This window comes from Plodia interpunctella, chromosome 29, assembly GCF_027563975.2.
Source record: "Plodia interpunctella isolate USDA-ARS_2022_Savannah chromosome 29, ilPloInte3.2, whole genome shotgun sequence".
Lineage (NCBI taxonomy): Eukaryota > Metazoa > Arthropoda > Insecta > Lepidoptera > Pyralidae > Plodia > Plodia interpunctella.
Window position 1 is genome coordinate 1,277,587 of NC_071322.1, and position 20,345 is coordinate 1,297,931.

The following is a 20,345-nucleotide window of genomic DNA, read 5'->3' on the forward strand; positions in this document are numbered from 1 at the left end:
CTGGAACGTTTGTGATTATTATAATAACGAATTGTAAAAGTGTATTCAAGAAAAATCGGTAAATAAATGAAGAGATAGGTGGTATATACAGTAAATTCTTTTTTTTACCGTTTTTGTACATAGAGATGCAAGAGAAATACAATGAATAAGAAAGTACATATAAAGATACTGCAGTAATTCAAATGATTTTCTATTCAGATTTATTTTTAGTTTATTCCTCCTAAGAAACAACTGCTCGTTTATTTTTTTAAGATATACTTACTGTCATACTAACCATGCATACATGAGCCGGCTGCTTCTCTCCTGTCCACGCGCTTCGAGCATGAAGGTATTCTGATGGTAAGCAAACACCGCAGTCCAGAAACACTCACTCTTTCTCTGTTGTATTCGGGGATGAGACGCCGTGAAGCCCAGGGTCAGCGTAAAATAAACTATTCACTAATAACTTTAGCATTTGGAAGATTTTACAACCTGTCAAACCTCCTTGGGAATCCTATTGTTGTCGCATCACACTACATCCACGGGACAATATGACATGAGGTGAGGAAAAAAAGATAAAGCATATTTTAAGCTAAAGTATTTTTTGTCACTGTCGCACTTTATAATAGACAATTTGGAATTAGTAGGTACTAATTTGGTAGGTATTTTCGTAGCACCAACTAATTCTTTTTATGAATAACATGCTCTCTTTTCGACATCTTTCTTATGAGTACCATAGTAAACGAACTGTCATCTAAGGGCACTTATTCGAAGTGAGTCGCAGCGGACCAATCGCATTGTGGTGTGGTCGTCGCTGCGTCACAATGGCGCACTGTGATTGGTCAGCTGCGTCTCACTGCGAATCAATCGATGGCGAGATGTAAATAAAGTCGCACTAGGAACCCTACTGGTATATAGAATTCCTCGTGACGTTTTCCTCCCTCGAAAGCTGCTGGTGGTGGGTGAAAAACATATTATTAAAACAATTAGCTTCAACATCACTATTTATTTTTATTAAGTATACTAACATGTATTTGCTAAACTTAATTACTTACAATGATTTAATATAATAAATGAGTGGAAAATTTACAGCTTAAATTTAACGATTGATTGAATTATTAAGCTACCTAATATTCGGTTTCGGCTTTGACCTTTAAATCTAGTATCGGTTTAAACAAATATCGTTACTAAAAATACAATGACCGATAACCAAAGAGAAAGAAAATTAAACACGAGCTAGTAGTGTTTCTTCCAGCGTTTTTGACTTGAATGCGCTTTTCTCTTTCTTGTAATGAGCAAAATTAAAAGATACCACATGTCTACAGTTTTCTGTCTACAATAATAACAATTTATATGATACTTCACAATTACAGGTAATAATTATTTATTCACAATACTCGTTAGTAATAATAAAAATGTTGTTAAAGATTTTACTTTATAAACACAGATAATATTTGAAGGGTTGTGCTTACTATAAGACCTAATGCAACAGTTAGATAATTTGACAAAATCATCGACATATGAAAGTATCATAACACATTTAATGGAACTCTAGTTTGGTTTCTTCCAAAAATCTCTCAAACCCGTCCGCTAGTTGAGATTGCGACTTTCTGGGAAGAAACTGGGCATAAACCCATCTATTGGAACTACTCAATCAAATCACGAGCTCTGTACACGGAATCAGCTAAATTATTACAGGCGGTAAAAAGATGTCGTGTGATTGGAGCAGTGTGCCGTGCGAGGGTAACCATCTGAACCGGCTGCAACTAGGTCTAGCCGGGATGATAACGGCTATGAGCCCAGGCGTAACCAATTGAGCCCGGCTGCACGTAAGTCTAGCCGCACTTCGAGTTTAGCCCTAGGTTCTAGTTTAGCCCTAACATAATTATTGTACTAATATTATACTCGTAAATGCGAAAGTTTGTGAAGATATATGTGTGTTTGTTATTCTTTCAAATCTACTGGACGGATTGTTTAATGAAATTTGGTACACGGGTAGAATATAACCTGGAATAACGCATAGAGTACTTTTTATCCCGAAATTTGCGCAGCTGGTATATAATAAAATTCAGTATCGTTTACTTAGTATCCCGTAACCAAACCTTGAACTTTGTGGCTAACTTAATATGTTATTAGTCGCTATATATTTATTTAGATAGTACTTTTTTCAGTCTTTGCCTGATCTTGCAAAGTCCGTTTCATTTGGGATGGTATGTCCGCATGCGTCATCATATGCCTGTTTAAAGTATATTTATCACGAACCTTGAGACCACAAATATTACAGTCGAATGGTTTCTCACCCGTATGCTTGAGAAGGTGTCTGGTCATATTACTCTTCAAATTGAATTTCCGATGGCAAATTTCACATTCGTGAGGCATTCGAGTAGAGTCTTTTCTTTTAACTTTTCTTTCTTTTTTTATTTTATCCGGTTTTGGCTTTGGTTCAATGCCGGCGTCATGTTTAAACAAATGATACTTCAATTCGTTTTTCGAACAATATTTCTTGCCGCAAAGATGACATTGAAAAGATTTCTCGCCAGTGTGCGTCGACATATGCCTGTGTAAAGTGTACCTAGCGCGAAAAGTTAGGTGACAGATATTACATTCGAATGGTTTCTCACCAGTATGCAATCTCGAATGCTGGATTAAATGAGAGCGTACAGCGAACTTACGCGAGCAAATATTACATTCAAATGGTTTCTCGCCGGTGTGTGTTCGTGTATGGATGATTAAGGCAGACTGAGATGAAAACTTGCGCTCGCAGAATGTGCAATGGTAAGGTTTCTCACCGGTATGCACCATGAGATGTTTGTTCAAATTGCCCTTCATACTGAATTTGCGATCGCAAAGGTTACATTCATAGTTCGCTTTAATTACATTTTCTTTCTTTATATCATTTTGCTTTGTTTGCGATTCGATATCGGGCTTGCGCTCATGTGAAATTGAATGATCCTTCAATTCACTCTTCAAAGAATAACCCTTGCCACAAAATTGACATTGAAAAGGTTTCTCGACAGTGTGCATTCTCAAATGGATTTGAAAAGGCAGCTTTTCTTTAAACTTGCGATGACATACTTCGCATTCGTAAGGTTGTTCACCCGTGTGTTTTATTCTATGTCTATTCAAACTCGACATTCTGGTGAATTTAAAATGACAAATATCACACTCGTACGGTTTCTCACCTGTGTGTGATTTCAAATGACAATTCAAATGATAGTCGGTCAAAAATTTCTTAGGGCAAATATTACACTCGTAATGTTTCCCGCCCAAATGACATTTCGCATGTGTTGTTAAATAGCACCGACTTTCGAACCGTTTTTCGCAAAAGTAACATCCGAATGGTTTGTGTTCCTTTAAATGTGTTAAGATATCTGTTTCGGTATTAAATGTTTTCTCGCAAAATCGGCAAACGCATTTTTCACAATTTTCAATTACCACGCGTTTTAGTGATTGGACGCGTTTTTTAGCTACAGTTTTATCTTCGAATAGTCCTATGTTCAAGGCCATGGGAGCACCTGAATAAAAAGCATTTCAATATTATTAGTTCAATAAACATCAAAGATCAGACTATAATACAAAACATAGTGTAGTACAAGAATCTAGTGACAGGATGACATTGCCTGAGAGCCAATTTCATCAAATTCAAGTGTCCTTGTACACGATTTGAGAGCTTTACCGCAACCACGTATTTTGCATCCATCTGCAGTAGCACGGCTCACCAATATGCGTCTGGTGCCTACGCACTTCAACCAGACCTCAGGCGCGTGCGCACCAGAGGCAAAGAAGCGAGCCGTTTATGTTTAGGAAAATAAGACCTGTCATTATCAAACTTAATACCGTGCGTAGAAAACAATAAATTTAGATTAAACCTACATATAACAAATATAGAAAACATGTAACTTTAAAAAATTTGATCAATTTTTCGATTAGCGTCATTGCGGCATTAGGTGGGTACGTTTCTCACTAGTATGCGTTCTCAAATGACCAAATAAAGTACTTTTCAAAGAAAACTTACGCTGACAAACTGTGCATTCGTATGGTTTCTCGCCAGTATGCGTCCTCATATGCATGTCTAAAGTATATCTAGCACGGAAATTGCGATGACAAATGCTACATCCGAAAGGTTTCTCACCAGTATGCATTCTCGAATGCTGGATAAGGTGAGATTTGACAGCGAACTTACGTAAACAAATGTTACATTCAAAAGGTTTCACGCCAGTATGTGTTCGTGTATGGATAACTAAGGAAGTATGTGCAGCAAACGTGCGCTCGCAAAATGAACATTGATATGGTTTCTCGCCGGTGTGCAACAGAAGGTGCTTTTTCATATTACCTTTCATATTAAATTTACGATAGCAAATGTTACATTCATAAGGCGGACCGAGAGTAGAGTTGCTTTTTCCTACTTTTCTTTCTTTCTTTAATTTATTTTGTTTCTGCTTTGGTTCGGTATCGATGTCATGCTTATTTAAATGATACTTTAATTCGTTATTCGAAGGATAACCTTTGCCGCACAAGTGACATTGAAAAGGTTTCTCACCAGTGTGCATTCTTACGTGGATTTGAAACGGAAACTTTTCTCTAAACTTACGATGGCATACATCACATTCGTATGGTTTCTCGCCTGTGTGTTTTGTTCTATGTTTTTTTAAATTAGACAATCTATTAAATTTAAAATGACAAATATCACATTCATAAGGTTTCTCATCAGTGTGTGTCATTGAATGCTGCTTCAAATGACGCGGATTAAAAAACCTTTTGCCACAAGTACTGCACGCGTAAGGTCTCTCGCCAGAATGAGAATTTGCATGTCTTTGTAAGTTATACGACCTGTCAAATTGTTTCTGACAAACAGCACATCCATAAGGTTTGTGGTCCCTTAAATGTGTTAAGATATCTGTTTCGTTAATAAATGATTTCTCGCAAAATTGACATATGAATTTTTCACAATTTTCAATTACCACGCGTTTTAGTGACTGGACGCGTTTTTTAGCTACAGTTTTATCTTCGAATAGTCCTATGTTTAAGGCCATGGGGGCACCTGAATCAAAGCATTACAAAATAATTAGTTAAATATACATGAACAATCTATAGTACAAAATGTAGTACAAGAATCTAGTGACAGGATGACACTGCCTGAGCGCAAATTGTGTCAATTTCAAGTGTCAATAAATCCTTGTACTTGGTACACGATTTGAGAACTTCACCGCAGCCACGTATTTTGCATCGTTCAGGCGCATAATGGTAAAACCATTCTACGTTATTATCATTCCGCGAGCGGATACCGTTTTGCGCCTAAACAATTTTGCATGTAGATTAAATATTTAAATTAAATATGATATTTATAAGGTTGACGTGCCCTTTAATTTGAAAAATAATGCCTAACAAAGTCATTATAAAGACTTGTTTGGATAGGTGCCTAAGGAACTGAATGTAGCAAACAAGCTCTCGTAGATTGGTTTTTATACTACTCTTCGTTTTAAATTTACGATGACAAATGTAACTCATAAAGTAGTTTGAGATTAGATAGAGTCTCCTTTATCATTTTTTTTATTATGTTTTAATTCGGTATTGCTAGTGTAACTTTTGCCGCAAAAATTACTTTGAAAAGGTGACTGCAAGTCATCAAAAATTACCAGTTTGCTGTCCATTCTTAAATGGACTTGAATTGTAAACTTGCTGGTAGGTAACAATAGCATTTCCAATGAGGTTTGACGCCAGAGAGGTGGCCGGTTGTAAAATCACGATCAACAAAATCACAAATCAAAATTTCAACTTCGCAGGAACACGCGAAGATGAGACGTATATATAAAGAAATCGTTGAGTTAGTCGTGACATTTAAGAAAATCTTAACAAAATGATTAATTCAAAGGTTTATTAGGAAATAAGACAATTAAACTGTAATACTATAATTTATTACATAATTTTACTCAAAATAGGTTATTATCATGCATTTATAACATTTAATCAATCTAGATGGAAAATATACAAAAATCTTAATAATACACTTAAAAACTTTGTGTTTAAATAAATTGTGTGTAATCACTACGTGTACTTTTATAAAAACAGTAACTACAATATAAATTAACATTTTTATTTATCATAATTTTCACAGAGCAGTAAGTAGCGGGCAAAAATGAAGATTCTTGTTACTACGAATATTAGCTGACGGATTGCTCTACAGAAAAAAGCTAAATCCAGCCTTAAGTTTACTACCATAAGATAAATTTTAAAGTGGTCGTCAAGTGGGGGAATTTTGCCTTGCCAATTGTCAGAGGCCACATCTCCCTCTACAATCAGGGGCACGATTCTCATGCAATCGAAGTTCACTTTATAAATTTTCTCCAATTTTGTTCAATGGTTTAAAATGGTGTAATGGTGTAAGCAAATTGATAAAGGAACAGTTTGAAACTTATTTTGAAACGGTGATTTTTTGTAAATCACCGTCAGAAACTGTGCTAGACATTCAGAAAAAAAAAATGGAGAAAACTGATGAAGTGAATTACGATAGCGTGAGAATCGAGCCCCAGCTCCACTTCCGATAGCGAGGAAGAGAGGGAGAGAGAGAAAGAGAAGCGTCTGGTCCAGTAATCCGTCAGGAATTCAGGATATAAATAATTAAGTGCATATGTAGTTTAACAAAGTAGCGCGTAACCACTTCTAGCAATCTGTGCAATATAAAAAGTATTTATCAAACATTGTAATGTTCATTAATTAATATTCACACAACTTGGTAAAATTATTATTGAAGATTTCATGTATCCGTCTTCAATTCATAACACATGTTTAATTGAGAGATAAGGTCACTGACCATGTTAAGAATTAAGAATAAATTAATATATGCCCTACTCACGCTTTAACTTATTTCTAGTCAGAATCAATAAACTTTTCTTACATCCTTTATTCATATTAGCCACGAAACGTAAACTTTTATTCTACTATATTCAGTCCTGAGATAGGTTTGTCATCAATAAGTTGAGGTAATACAATTGAGTAATTTGGGATTACAGTATTCAATGTGTGCGTTTTTCGCTGTTGTGTGTTTTCAAGTGACTCTCTAAGGTTTGCTTCAGAGCAAACTTACGTTGACAAACAGTACATTCAAAAGGTTTCTCACCAGTATGAGTTCTCATATGCACATCTAAAGTATACCTAGCTCGAATACGTCGCTGACAAATATTACACTCATACGGTTTTTCACCTGTGTGCGTCCTCAAATGTACTTTAAGATGTTGTTTCATTGTAAACTTACGGTGGCAAATTTCACATTCGTGAGATTTCTCGCCTGTATGAGTTTTGAAGTGTCTATCTAAAGTGTAACTTGCAGTAAAAGTGCGCTGGCAGACAGAACATTGGTAAGGTTTCTCGCCAGTATGTGTTCGGCGATGTGTTTTCATGTTTGCCTTCACATTGAATGTACGATAACAAACGTCACATTCATATGATTTCCCGGACGTGCGGTCGCTTCTTTCCCTCTTTATCAATTTTTTACTACAATCATTAGGTTTAGATTCACTGCCAGTATGAGTTTTTAAATGTACTTGTAATTCGTTATTTGAACGGAACCTTTTGCCGCAAAAATGACATTGAAATGGCTTCTCACCAGTGTGCATTCTCAAATGTATTTTGAAAGGAAACTTTTCCCTAAATCTACGATGACAAACATCACATTCGTAAGGTTTCTCGCCGGTGTGTTTCGTTATATGTTTATTCAAATTAGACTTTTTGAGAAATCTGTGATGACAAATATCACATTCGTAAGGTTTCTCGTCTGTATGTGTAGCTAAATGCTGTTTCAAGTGACGTGGCTCACCAAATCTTTTATCACAAATATGACACGCGTAAGGCCTTACACCGGAATGTGATTTGATATGCCTCTGCAAATAAAACGGCCTATCAAATCGTTTTTGACAAATTGCACAACCATAAGGTTTATGCTCTCTCAAATGAACGCGTATTTTTCTTTCATTGACAAACGTTTTTTGACAAAACTGACAGACGAAGAGTAAGGTATCGTCTATAGTTACACGTTCTAAAGACTGAACACGTTTGCTTGCTGTTGATTTTTCTTCAAATTGTTGAATATTCGTTAGCGCTGTGGAAGAAACACAAACACAGGACCATTAAATAACATAAAATCATTGGAACGAATAAACAAGCAAAATTGAACAAATTTTATATATTGCTAAACATTTTTTGAGGACTTTATAGCAAGCAGATTTTTATTAGTTTTATTTTTATTATATCATTACTGTGACAAATATACATTAGATGAAAATTTAACTTTTTGCTTTAATGCCTAATTGCATTGAGTACCAATGTCTTTCTATTTATTAATGTCGCATATTTTTATTAACTTCGATCAACTAGCAAAAGCCCAAAATTAGGAATAGTTTTAAGTCATTGTTTTAACCCCATTTTCTTTTTCTATATCATATATTCAGAATTTATGATTGAACATTAAAAAAATAAGAGTCTTTACAGAAAACCGACCGAAGAACCGGAGGCCGTGGAATCTACGGGTAAAAATGTTAAGAACAAATTATGATACATTTCATCTTTATTTCTCACAATATTTCAAGGGAGCTTGGGCAATGACTGGCGCCTCGTTTTATCATTTTATACGTGTATTTTTTCTTCAGACATTTCCGTTCTGTTCATATGTTAGCTTTAGTTTAGACACTTTAATATCTGTTATAATAATTCTCAAACTTTCTTTTTGGTAGTTACGTTGGCAGGTATCACTGTCAGAAGTCATTGTTGAATGATCTCTCTGGTGTTTGCCACCACTACAGCTGTGGGTTCTTAAACATGAAGCCAACGAACTTTTCCAAAGAAAACAACTTTCACAGATGTCTTATTTGTAAGGTTTCTCACCTGTATGTGTAAACGCGATTGTAATGCCAATATGCGTCCACACACATTGCATTGAAATGATTTGTCATGGGTTTCCATAAGCACTTGAGGGTTGTTATAAAGTTTTGGCGTTGACACCTACTTGACAGTTATAGGTTGGTTGTTACACCTGACATTTTCAGAAGTCAACACAGATTATTTTCGAAATTTTACTTTACGTTGGCAGACTACACTCGTGTAGTGTTTCGCCCGTATGCTTTGTTAAGTTGACACTTAACTCAGCATTAGCTTTGTACCTGATATGCTTCCTACAATAAAATGGTTTTTTCGCTAATATGTTTTCGTAGATGTATTGTAAATGGAATTTTTTCTCTAAATGAATATAAACAATATTTTTTTTTATAAATTTACGGTGACAAAAGTCGCATTCATATGGTTTCTCGCCAGTATGCATCGAGCAATGATTCGATAAATTCCTCTTAGAACTAAACCTCTGATAATATATTTTACATTTGTTCCACCAGTATGAATTTCGTGATGTACCTTTAGACTAAAATTTTTGGTGAAGCTAGCACTGGAAATATCACATAAAGCTTTTTTCTATGTGTGTGTGTGTGTGTGTGTGTGTGTGTGTGTGTGTGTGTGTGTGTGTGTGTGTGTGTGTGTGTGTGTGTGTGTGTGTGTGTGTGTGTGTGTGTGTGTGTGTGTAATATGTCTTCTTAACTCAGACACTCTACCCCAAGTTACGTGACAAACTGTACAAAAAAGGTTTGTGTTCTCTCAAATGGCCTATTGCATTTGTCTCTTGTGAACCAAATTTTTTAACAAAATTTACAAAAATATCGGAGCCCAATCTCTAAACATACAAATTGTAGAGATTTAATATATATTTTTTGCTGATGTAGATCAAGATTGTAATCATAACCGGTGTCGGACGAACACCTTAATAAAATAAATCCAAAATTATAAGATGTGTTAAATATGTATCTTCAAAGGGAATATAGAAAACACTAGCGATGTCCGTGGATTGGTACCCGAAAAAATCTCGGTATCATTATGGTTCACGTTTATTCGCTAACCCCCGTATGGCTTTTCAAATGCAGTTCTAATGTTTTCTTTGAGACAAAACGACTTTGACAAACGTCGCATTCGTCAGTGTGTTTTGTCAAATGTCTTTTCAGTTGGTTGTTTGCACTGAATCTTAAGTAGCAGAAATTACACTGGAAAGGTTTCTCGCCAGTGTGTGTTCTTAAATGAAGTGTAAAAGGATGTTTTTCTCTAAACCTACGATGGCACACGTCACATTCATAAGGCTTCTCCCCAGTATGTCTCGTCAAATGCTTTTTCAAATTACTTTTTTGTGTAAATCTAAGATGACAAATATTACATTCAAAAGGTTTTATGCCCGTGTGTTTCACTTGATGTTGAGTTAAATTGCCTTTGCTGGAACATCTATAATTACAAATATTGCATTCAAACGGTTTCTCGCCAGTGTGTGTTCTCAAATGTGACTCTAAATGTTGTTTGATATTAAATCCACGTTGACAGATCGTACACTGAAACGGTTTCCCGTGAGTGTGCGATTTCACATGTAACTCAAAAGTCGATTTTATTGCAAAAGTACGTTGACAAATATCACATCTAAACAATTCAGCGCCGCTATGTTTTAGTAGATGTATTTTTAAATCTTTATTTGCACCGAACGTCTTGCCGCAAATATTACAAAGGAGAGATTTCACGCCTGTGTGCATTCTTAAATGTACAGTAAACGGATGTTTTTCCCTAAACCTACGATGACATATGTCACATTCGAAAGGTTTCTCGCCGGTGTGTCTTGTTAAATGTTTAGTCAAATTGCCTTTTTTGTTAAATTTATGATGACAAACGTGACATTCGTAAGGTTTCTCACCAGTGTGAATAGCTTGATGTATTTTCAAAGCTCCCTTCTGGCTGAACCTTCGGCTACAAATATCACATTCGTGAGCCTTAACGCCAGTGTGAGTGACAGCGTGCTGTTGCAAATTAGTTCTCCTATCAAATCTCTTATTGCAAACAACGCATTCGAAAGGTTTATGTTCTCTTAGATGTTTACGCATTTTTTTCTCCTCAGTAAAAGTTTTTTGACAAAACTGGCATTCGTAATGCCGCCTGTTCGCTAATCTTATACATTCTAGAGACTTAATTCGTTTGTTAGCCGTAGAAGTTTCTTCAATTTCAATGTTCTGTTCCGTTGACGTAGGAACACCTGAATAGAAAAATTTCCATAATTAATAGGCATACTTGTGTTGGCTAAACAAAAATAAATAATATTATTCTATTATTTATTAAAGGACTTTACCGCACATGCTTGATAACTCTTTCTTACGGATACTTAATATGTACATCAAATATAAGTTGAACTTTAATGCCTAATTGTAACATATTTCTCTCTTTTTCTTGTACACACCAATTCCTTATTCTATTCATGCTTCCGTAAGCCTTTCCGCCAATGTCCTAAAACGTAAAACGCAAAGTAGTCCTCCTATAAAATCTCTTTTTACAAACAGCGCATTCGAAAGGTTTTCGTTCATTCTATTGACCATCTTGGTGTAGTGGTCACCACGCCCGCCCTCTATCTGTGGGTCCGGGGTTCGATGCCCAGCGCGGGCTGCGGTTCTGGGTGAGTTGAGCCTGTTTCTGTGTTTGTGTACATCGGACCCGCGATACAAGCTTAGTGCTAGTGTGGGCCGTTGAGTGTTGAGTAAATGCATTATTATTATTATTATTCATATCAATTCAAATCATTGTTTTTGACAAAATTGGCACTCGTAATGCTTCCCTTTCTTTAATCTTATACATTTAAAAAAAGCCGTCGATGAATCTTTAATTTCAATGTTCCGGTGACGAAAGAACAGCTAAATATAAATAATGTCTACAAATACTAGGCATATTTGTGTTTCTTAATAAAAACAAACAATGCCATCCTAATGATTTTTAGAGGAGTTTAGTTAAAATATTTTCCTATGCACACATAATAATGTACATTGTTCTTTATCTCTAATGTCTAATTTTGCGTTAGACATTAAAAAAAATGAAATTAGCACTACTAGCTTTTGCACTGCGACTTCGCCCGCAGATATTTCCCACGAAAACGATGAAATATACCTTATGCTCTTCTGATTACTTCCAACTATATTTATGAGAATTCCGCGTTTTTTGTCTTCCTTCATCTACTCACAAACATTTTCTCATTTATAATAAAAGTTGAAAAATAAGTGATAAGCGTTTACGTTATCATCTCTAATTTGCACTTATACATTACATCGTATTAATTTCAAATTCATACAAAATAATATATTTATAGAAGAAAGCTTTTTATTATATAAATGTGTAAAAATACAATCAAGATTTACATAATAACAAATACTACTTCTATTTAATCTAATTTACACATTGAGATACGTTTTTTAAGAGATTTAAGTGTTAATTGATAAATATGTAACATATTTTAGGAATCAGGCCTAAATGGTTTGATTACGATGGCTCTATTACAAAGCCATATCTATCTTTCAGTTAAGTAAAAAACTAATTCATATTGTTAATTCATTCGCGTTTGTATATTGTTATAATAATGGTATTTTTAAAATGTAAACGTTTAATGTGATGGGAATTAATCATTTAATTCTTCTAAATAAATGTTTATTATAAATTCAGTTAAAAAAGAATTATGAATAGGGATTTAAAATGCGATGAAGCCGGTGAATTTTCTCCGATTACTATTTTGTTATAAAAAGTATCCGACATAAATTAAATATCATTATCAAGATATTTTATTAGCTCAATAATAGGTATAATTAATAGTACATTTAAATGACTAAGGCATCTGTATCTGAAATATGACTTTTCAAGTGTATTTCTAAGGCTTGTTTTGACACAAATCGACGATGACAAACGTCACACTCGTCTGTGTGTTTCATCATATGCTTTTTCAACTGGTTGTTCGCACTAAATCTCAAATAGCAGAGGTTACACTGAAAAGGTTGTTCGCCAGTGTGCGTTCTTAAATGTTGTTTAAAAGGGTGTTTTTCCCTGAATCTCCGATGACACACGTCACATTCGTAAGGTTTCTCACCTGTATGAATGGTCATGTGACTTTTCAAATTTCCTTTTTGTGTGAACCGAAGGTGACATATGTTACATTCGAAAGGTTTCACACCGGTATGCTTTGTTAGATGAATAGTCAAATTGCCCTTAGTAGAACATCTATAATGGCAAAGATCACATTTGAATGGTTTCTCGCCAGTGTGTGTTCTCACGTGCGCTTCTAAATGCTGTTTAATATTAAAGCCTCGTTGGCAAACTGTACATTTAAACGGTTTCTCGCCAGTATGAGACTTTAAATGTAACTCATATGTGCGTTTCACATAGAACCTGCGAGGGCACATAGTACATTTGTACTCTTGACCTGTATGTTTCAGTAAATGTCTTTGTAATTGATTATTAGCGCCAAACTTTTTACCACAGAAGTTACACAGGTGAGTTTTCTCACCAGTATGCATTGTTAAATGGACAGTAAACGGATGTTTCTCTCTAAACCTACGGTGGCAGATTTCGCATTCGTAAGGTTTCTCGCCTGTGTGTCTTGTAAGATGTTTAGTTAAATTGCTCTTTGTATTAAATTTGTGATGGCAAACATGACATTCGTGAAGTTTCTCGCCCGTGTGTATATTTAAATGTATGTTTAAAGTACTCTTATGACTAAATTTACGATGGCAAACATTGCATTCGTAAGCCTTTACCCCTGTATGTGATACGAAATGCTTTAGTAGGTACGCCCTCTTTTCAAATCCTTTCTGACAAGCTGCACATTGGAAAGGTTTGTGTTGTTGTAAATGTTTCCGCATCTTTTTCTCCTCTTTAATAGACATATCACAAAATTGGCAAATATATAGTCGCCCACTCTCTGATTTCACACATTCTAAAGACTTAAGCCTTTTATTTGCCGTAGTTGTGTCTTCGACTTGTGTATTCGGTAACGCGGACGAAGAGGCACCTGAATAGAAAAGTTTCCACAATTATTAGGCATATTTTTATTGACATAAAAGCAAATATTATCATCATTATTAAACAATATACAAATCTGAGGACTGGCGCAAAAACACGCGTAATATTATTGATTGATTTTTTTTGCAGGTGTTTACATAAATTAAGAACTTCAATGCCTAATTGTAGAAATTTACTAGTTCTGATATATTTTTTTGTCACTGCAGGGGGTTGATTCTCGTGTTAAGATATAATTTTGTTGCCTTAAAGTTTTCTGAACATACCTAAATAATGATATTAGCTCCATAAACTACTGTTGTACAAGATGTGATAATATATAGGCTAAACAACAATTGTTTTTTAATTTTTTTTATCAACACTATCAATCCGTAAGCCAAATATATTTTTCGTGGAATGATTAAAAGACAGATTCTATTTTATATTAATTTTATTGCGCAGAAATAGCTTCAAGTAATAATTTAAATATTAATAATAAAAATGATGAAAATACAATGATTTCTTTTGTTTTCTCAGTGCATAAAAAAGTACTACAAGTAAATTTATTTCCATGATCTCCAATTCGATTTTATATTTATATAAAAATCAGATCTATGACAAATCTCGCCATAAGCATCTATTGTTATTTAAGCTGCCATATCTACACTAGAAAAATATTGATTTATCGACTATACACCATAAATTTTGAATTATGACAAACAAATTAAAGGCTTTATATTAAAGAAAGAAAGAGAAAGAAGAATTAATATTATCGTTTATCACCAAAGTAATTGAGGTTTGCATTTATCCCAAAATATCATTATGGCTGTAGTTTGAAACTCCAATCATTCCAATTCACAGTTTATCGTGTTCTCTCGCTCTCGCGTGCAATGACCCCGGCATAGGCAAAAAAACAAATAAATAAAAAAGAATTGTCAAAATTTATCAATGAAAATCGACTTTGTGTGAACCGCTGCACTGAACCTACCTTTACTATGAAGCGTAGTAGTCAGGTGGCCCACTCTAAGAATTACAACCAATAATAATTATGGATTTCGATTTTTTATGTTTTGAATGACTATGCACATATTATAAGTAATAGGTATTAATAGCCCAATTTTATATTTTGGCATAATTAAAAATGTATGGTGTATATAATTGCCGAACAACACGTATAAAATATAATTTATTTAATACTCAATTGAGAATGTTTAACCGATATGACAGACCGAGCATACCCTTAATACTTAACAGCTTATTCTCAGTACCACCATTCGAATTTCGCGACCGTTGACTCTGTCTACACCGTTAGGAACAAAGACGTGATATTTTATAAGTACTTGTGAAATGAATGTTGAAGCTGATAATTTATTGTATTCTGATAGTTTTTCGTGAGAAATAGATGTAAATTATGTAATTGATATATAAAATTAATACGTATCAAAATGTGATTTGCCAAAATTCTATTGACCGATCAGGGTACTGCTGCATTGATGATCTAAACTATTTTACTAATCTAATTTCTCTTACTAATATAAGTAATTCTAATATTTGCCGTTATGTGTTACTGTTTACTAAATATTCTATTTAGAATACCTAATTTGTTTAGGTACTCAAAAATATATACTATGTTGATTTATATTTTATTGAAATAAACACTAAGACAGTACTTCTGCACATTGCATATTTATCTTGTTATAAAGAAAATTATAAAATTGACTGAATGATTTATACATCGATTTTTAAATTATATTTTGATTTGTAAACTGCATATTTCAATAAAGAAATGTCAAGATTGTCAACATTTAATCAAATATCTAAGCTTGGTATAGTCTCATATATTTCTCAGTAAAAATTAAATAACTAAGGCCTCATTACCTCTAATATGGGTTTTTAAGTGAATTTCTAAGGTTTGCTTAGAAACGAAACGACGATGACATACGTCACACGCGTCTGTATGTTTCATCATATGTCTCTTCAATTGATTTTTCGCACTGAAACTCAAGTAACAAACATTACACTGGAAAGGTTTCTCACCAGTGTGCGTTCTTATATGAAGAACAAACGGATGCTTCTCCCTAAACCTACGATGGCAATACTCACATTCATATGGTTTCTCGCCAGTGTGAATCGTTAAATGATTTTTCAAATTCCCTTTTTGAGTAAATCGAAGGTGACAAATGTGACACTCAAACGGCTTTCCTCCAGTATGCTTTCTAAGATGTATTGTCAAATTACCTTTAGTGGAACACCTATACTGACAAATGTTACATTCGAAAGGTTTCTCACCAGTATGTGTCCTAACGTGAGCTTCTAAATGCTGTTTTATATTGAATCCGCGTTGACATATAGTACATTTGTGGGGCTTCTCCATACTATGCGATTTCAAATGGGTTTCAAACGTTCGCTTTACATAGAACCTACGCGGACAGAGTGTACATTTATATTCCTGTCCAGTATGTTTCAACAGATGACGTTGTAATTGGTTATTGCCGCCGAACTTTTTGCCGCAAAAATTACATAGATGTGACTTTTCGCCAGTGTGCGTTCTCATGTGTACCGTGAACGGGTGTTTCTCTCTAAACCTGCGATGACAAACCTCACACTCGTAAGGTTTCTCACCGGTGTGTCGCGTTAGATGTTTTGTCAAGTTGCCTTTAGTTAAAAATCTGTGATGACAGACGTGACATTCGTGTGGTTTCTCGCCTGAGTGTATTTTTTGATGGATATTCAAAGTGCTCTTATGACTAAATTTACGGTTGCAAACATTACATTCGTATGCTTTCACGCCAGTGTGAGAAATAAAATGTTTTTGTAAATAAGTCTTTCTAAAGAATTTCTTGTTACAAACTGCGCATTCGAAAGGTTTATGCTCGCGTAAATGTTTGCGCATCTTTTTTTCCTCGACAATTCTTTTTTGACAAAATTGGCATTCGTAATAGCGGCCATTCTCTAATCTTACACATTCTAGAGACTTAAGGCGTTTGTTTGCTGTTGTTGTTTCTTCTAGTTGTTGAGTATTCGGTAGCGATGTCGAGGGAACACCTGAATAGAAAAATTTCCAAAGTTATTAGGCGTATTGACATCTAAGCAAACTTAATAAAACAACAACATCATACAAGTATTTGTTTGAGGACCTTATCGCAAGCGACCACTGCGTATTCATTATCCTAGTAATTTTACTAATTAACAAGAATTTTGATAATGTTGTGCGCAAGTTTTGTTATCAGAATCAAAATATTTTATGTATATATGAATTGGAAAATCAAAACGTTTCGTTTAATATGTTATTTTATATTCCTATTATCATATAAAAATTTAGAATGATGTGCCTCTATTATAAACTAGCTACTTACTAGTTGTACTTTGGTTATGCTTTTTAAAATCAATAAACATATCGCCAGATTCATTTATGAAGCTCATGCTTCATAAAAATACAAATTCGTGTCACTAACTCATTCACTTTCCAATGCCGAAGATGTGCTCCTAGTGTTACGAATACGATAATCCTGATTAATCTTGGATGCTTCGTATAATCATGTGATATAAAGAAAATAATTTATCTACACGATCGGCTTATGGCAAGAAGCATATGGTAAAACGAGAAACATAGACTGTCTATTTCTAAGTTCGATAAAGGTTTAATAATAAAAATAAAAAGATAGCATTGATCTCATTATAATTTAATTGTTATCACATCGTATGAATTATCATTACACATAAATATTAAAGTGTTGTGACATGTAAAATAAAAAGTTAACTTAAGGCCAGGCTCATGAGTTGAGAAACTTTCAAACAATTATAAAACAAAGAGTAGTTTCCAAAATACACCAAGATGTTCAAAAGTAATTCTTTTAATCACTAACTATATTACTGTGCGTTTTCAAATGTATTTCCAATGTCTGCTTTGAAACGAACCGACGCTGACAAAATTCACATTCGTCAGTGTGCTTCAGTAAATGCCTTCTCAATTGGTTGTTTGCGCTGAATCTCAAATAGCAAAAGTTACACTGGAACGGTTTCTCGCCAGTATGTGTCCTTAAATGAAGAGTAAACGGATGTTTTTCTCTAAATCTACGATGACAAACATCGCACTCGTAAGGTTTCTCACCGGTATGTCTGGTCAAATGTTTCGTCAGATTCCATTTAACAGAAAATCTATGGTGACACACGTTACATTCGTAAGGTTTGACGCCAGTATGCAAAGCTAAATGTTTTGTCAAATTGCCCTTTTTATTACACCTATAACGACAAATGTTACATTCGTAAGGTTTCTCACCAGTGTGAATCTTCAAGTGAGTCTCTAAGGTTTGTTTTGTGGAAAATCCACGGTGACATATGGTGCATTGGTGAGGTTTCTCACCAGTATGCGTTCCCATATGCGTTTTTAAACATTGCTTTGTCGTATACCTCCGTAAACAGATAGTACACTCATTCTCCCTATCGCCGGTATGTTTCAACAGATGCACCTTCAAAACATTTTTAGTTATAAATCTTTTGCCACAAAAATTACAGAGATGTGGTTTGTCGTCACTGTGGGTCCTTAAATGTTGTTTGAAAGGATGTTTCTCTCTGAACCTGCGATGACATATCTCGCATTCGTAAGGTTTCTCGCCGGTGTGTCTAGTGAGATGTTTAGTCAAATTCCATTTCCTATTAAACCTATGATGGCAAACGTCACATTCGTAAGGAGAATCGCTGGAATGTTTAAGGAAATGTTTGGACAAACTACTGCGTTGAGTGAACCTAGCGCCGCAAACGTTACACACGTATGGTTTCTCTCCAGTGTGAATTCTCACATGTTGCTGCAAGTTTGTTTTCCTATCGAACCTCTTGTGGCAATCTGCGCACTCAAAAGGCCTGTGTTCCCGTAAATGCTTTTGCACTTGTTTCTTTTTGTCAAATGCTTTTTGACAAAATTGGCACACGTATTGTGTCCGATTGTCAATTTTTACACATTGGAGAGACTGAATTCGTTTGATGCCAGTTGCTGTTTCTTCGACTTCAGTGTTCTCGACCCTTGAAGGGGAAACATCTGAATGGAGAAATTTAAAATAATATTAGGCATGTCATGGCAAGAAATCAAAACTAAATAAAACTGAGGTTTCGCTGAGGACTTTACCGCAATGACTCATTTTTTTACGGATATCATAATTGTATTGATTCAATGCTTGGCTAGGCAGCGAAAGAAAAACATGGAACGTGTCGGATGCTACTCCTCCCGCGCAGTTTTTCAAAGTCAATCAAGGGCTTATACACTAGACATTCTTCTTTTAGGCGATCAGCTAGCAATCAACGAGTATCACTATTTCAGAATTTCATTCCATGAATAAGCCAGTCAAACGTGGACTTCGGGTGTCGTCGATCCTTGTTTAACAACAGAAAATAATATAGAAAAGGTGATGTTCTTACTTTTATTGCTTCTTACGTAGCTTCAGCCGTCGAGGGATTGTACACTACACACTTTTATTACCCGTCAATAATTTAGAAACAATGAATAAACAATTGTTATCCAGTAGCCGGCAACCGGTTAGAGTTATATACATTAAATTCCACGATAATTATTATAGATTCAGATTTCAATTATAGAACAGCAGTATAGCGTTGGTGGTGTAATAGTTAAGACGCCTATGGATCGAAAGGTCCCAGGTTCGGAGCCTACTCGTGCCACACGAGTTTGTATACCAATCTGACTCATGTACTTTTCAAAGACTACCACCTGCATTCGGTGAAAGAAAACATTGTGAGGAAACACACTGGTTGATTACTAACTTATGTGTGAAATGGAGAAGGCAATGGCAAATCACTACATTAATACCAAGAAAGTTGTTGTGTGTGTTTTCCACATTCCACGCAATGACCACGATCCTCAGCCATGAGAAAATACGACTATGAAGAAGAATATAATAGCATATCCTCAAAAATTTAGTATATTATTTTATAATTAAAATTGACTCCTAATAACACTCTGCTTTTTGTCCAGTATTAGAACATTGGTGGCAACCGGTGTTGTCAACCTAATAATCATTCCAGATTGCCACTCCAGATTCAGGTCTACATTTGTTAATTGACGTCCTTGGAAAAAGGGCTGCGGTGAAGTTTGTTGCGCCGCTTCTTCAACTGCGTTTTGAAAGTCGGCAGTAGACAAGTAATTCAAGTAATTTTTGACGTCAATAAATGATGTATATCATCCTAAGTTGAGATAAAGAATTATGAATTTGAATTTGAGGTCTGATCTACTCCAGATTGATTGGTTCTTGGATGTATATCAATTTATATATTAGTTTCATATGCTATATATGTTTTATTACCGTTATGTTTGTGTGCCATAACACACAACTCTCGAACTAATTCAAGGTGGTGTATGTGAGATTTTCGCATATATATATATATATATATATTTATTTATAGTTTTTTTAATAGGTTATAGGCAAAAGCCATGCCGAAACATGGAAATGACCCGCGTAAGAGTGAAAGGTTGAAATATTCAT

At 34.8% G+C, this 20,345-nt stretch overlaps 2 protein-coding genes across 8 annotated transcripts in view; both read right to left on the reverse strand.

Moving 5' to 3' along the window:
• The window catches only part of LOC128681940 (zinc finger protein ZFP2-like), a 46,666-nt gene that overhangs the window by 13,401 nt on the left and 12,920 nt on the right, over positions 1-20,345 (reverse strand). Inside the window, exon 7 of one of the 7 annotated variants that reach the window (XM_053766276.2) lies at positions 971-3,494. The exons of 1 other annotated variant lie outside the window; for it this stretch is intronic. In XM_053766276.2, the coding sequence (XP_053622251.1) occupies positions 2,131-3,494 (1,364 nt within the window). In that variant the 3' untranslated portion in view covers positions 971-2,130. 5 more of the 7 variants (XM_053766282.2, XM_053766280.2, XM_053766278.2 and 2 more) reach the window with 5 other exon arrangements.
• LOC135310002 (zinc finger protein 271-like) lies at positions 5,876-9,475 on the reverse strand. Its single transcript, XM_064436903.1, has 2 exons — positions 8,802-9,475; positions 5,876-8,074 (listed from the first exon to the last, which is right to left on the reverse strand). Exons 1-2 carry the CDS (start codon positions 8,932-8,934, stop codon positions 6,993-6,995), a joined length of 1,215 nt encoding a protein of 404 aa, XP_064292973.1. The 5' UTR covers positions 8,935-9,475; the 3' UTR covers positions 5,876-6,992.

Bases quoted from the DNA above. Each gene is read 5' to 3' on its own strand.
- LOC135310002 (XM_064436903.1), bottom strand. From the start codon at position 8,934: ATGGAAACCCATGACAAATCATTTCAATGCAATGTGTGTGGACGCATA. The intron at 8,075-8,801 runs GTTGGCTTCATG...TTTCTTCCACAG, and splicing joins TGTTTTCTTTGGAAAAGTTC to CGCTAACGAATATTCAACAA.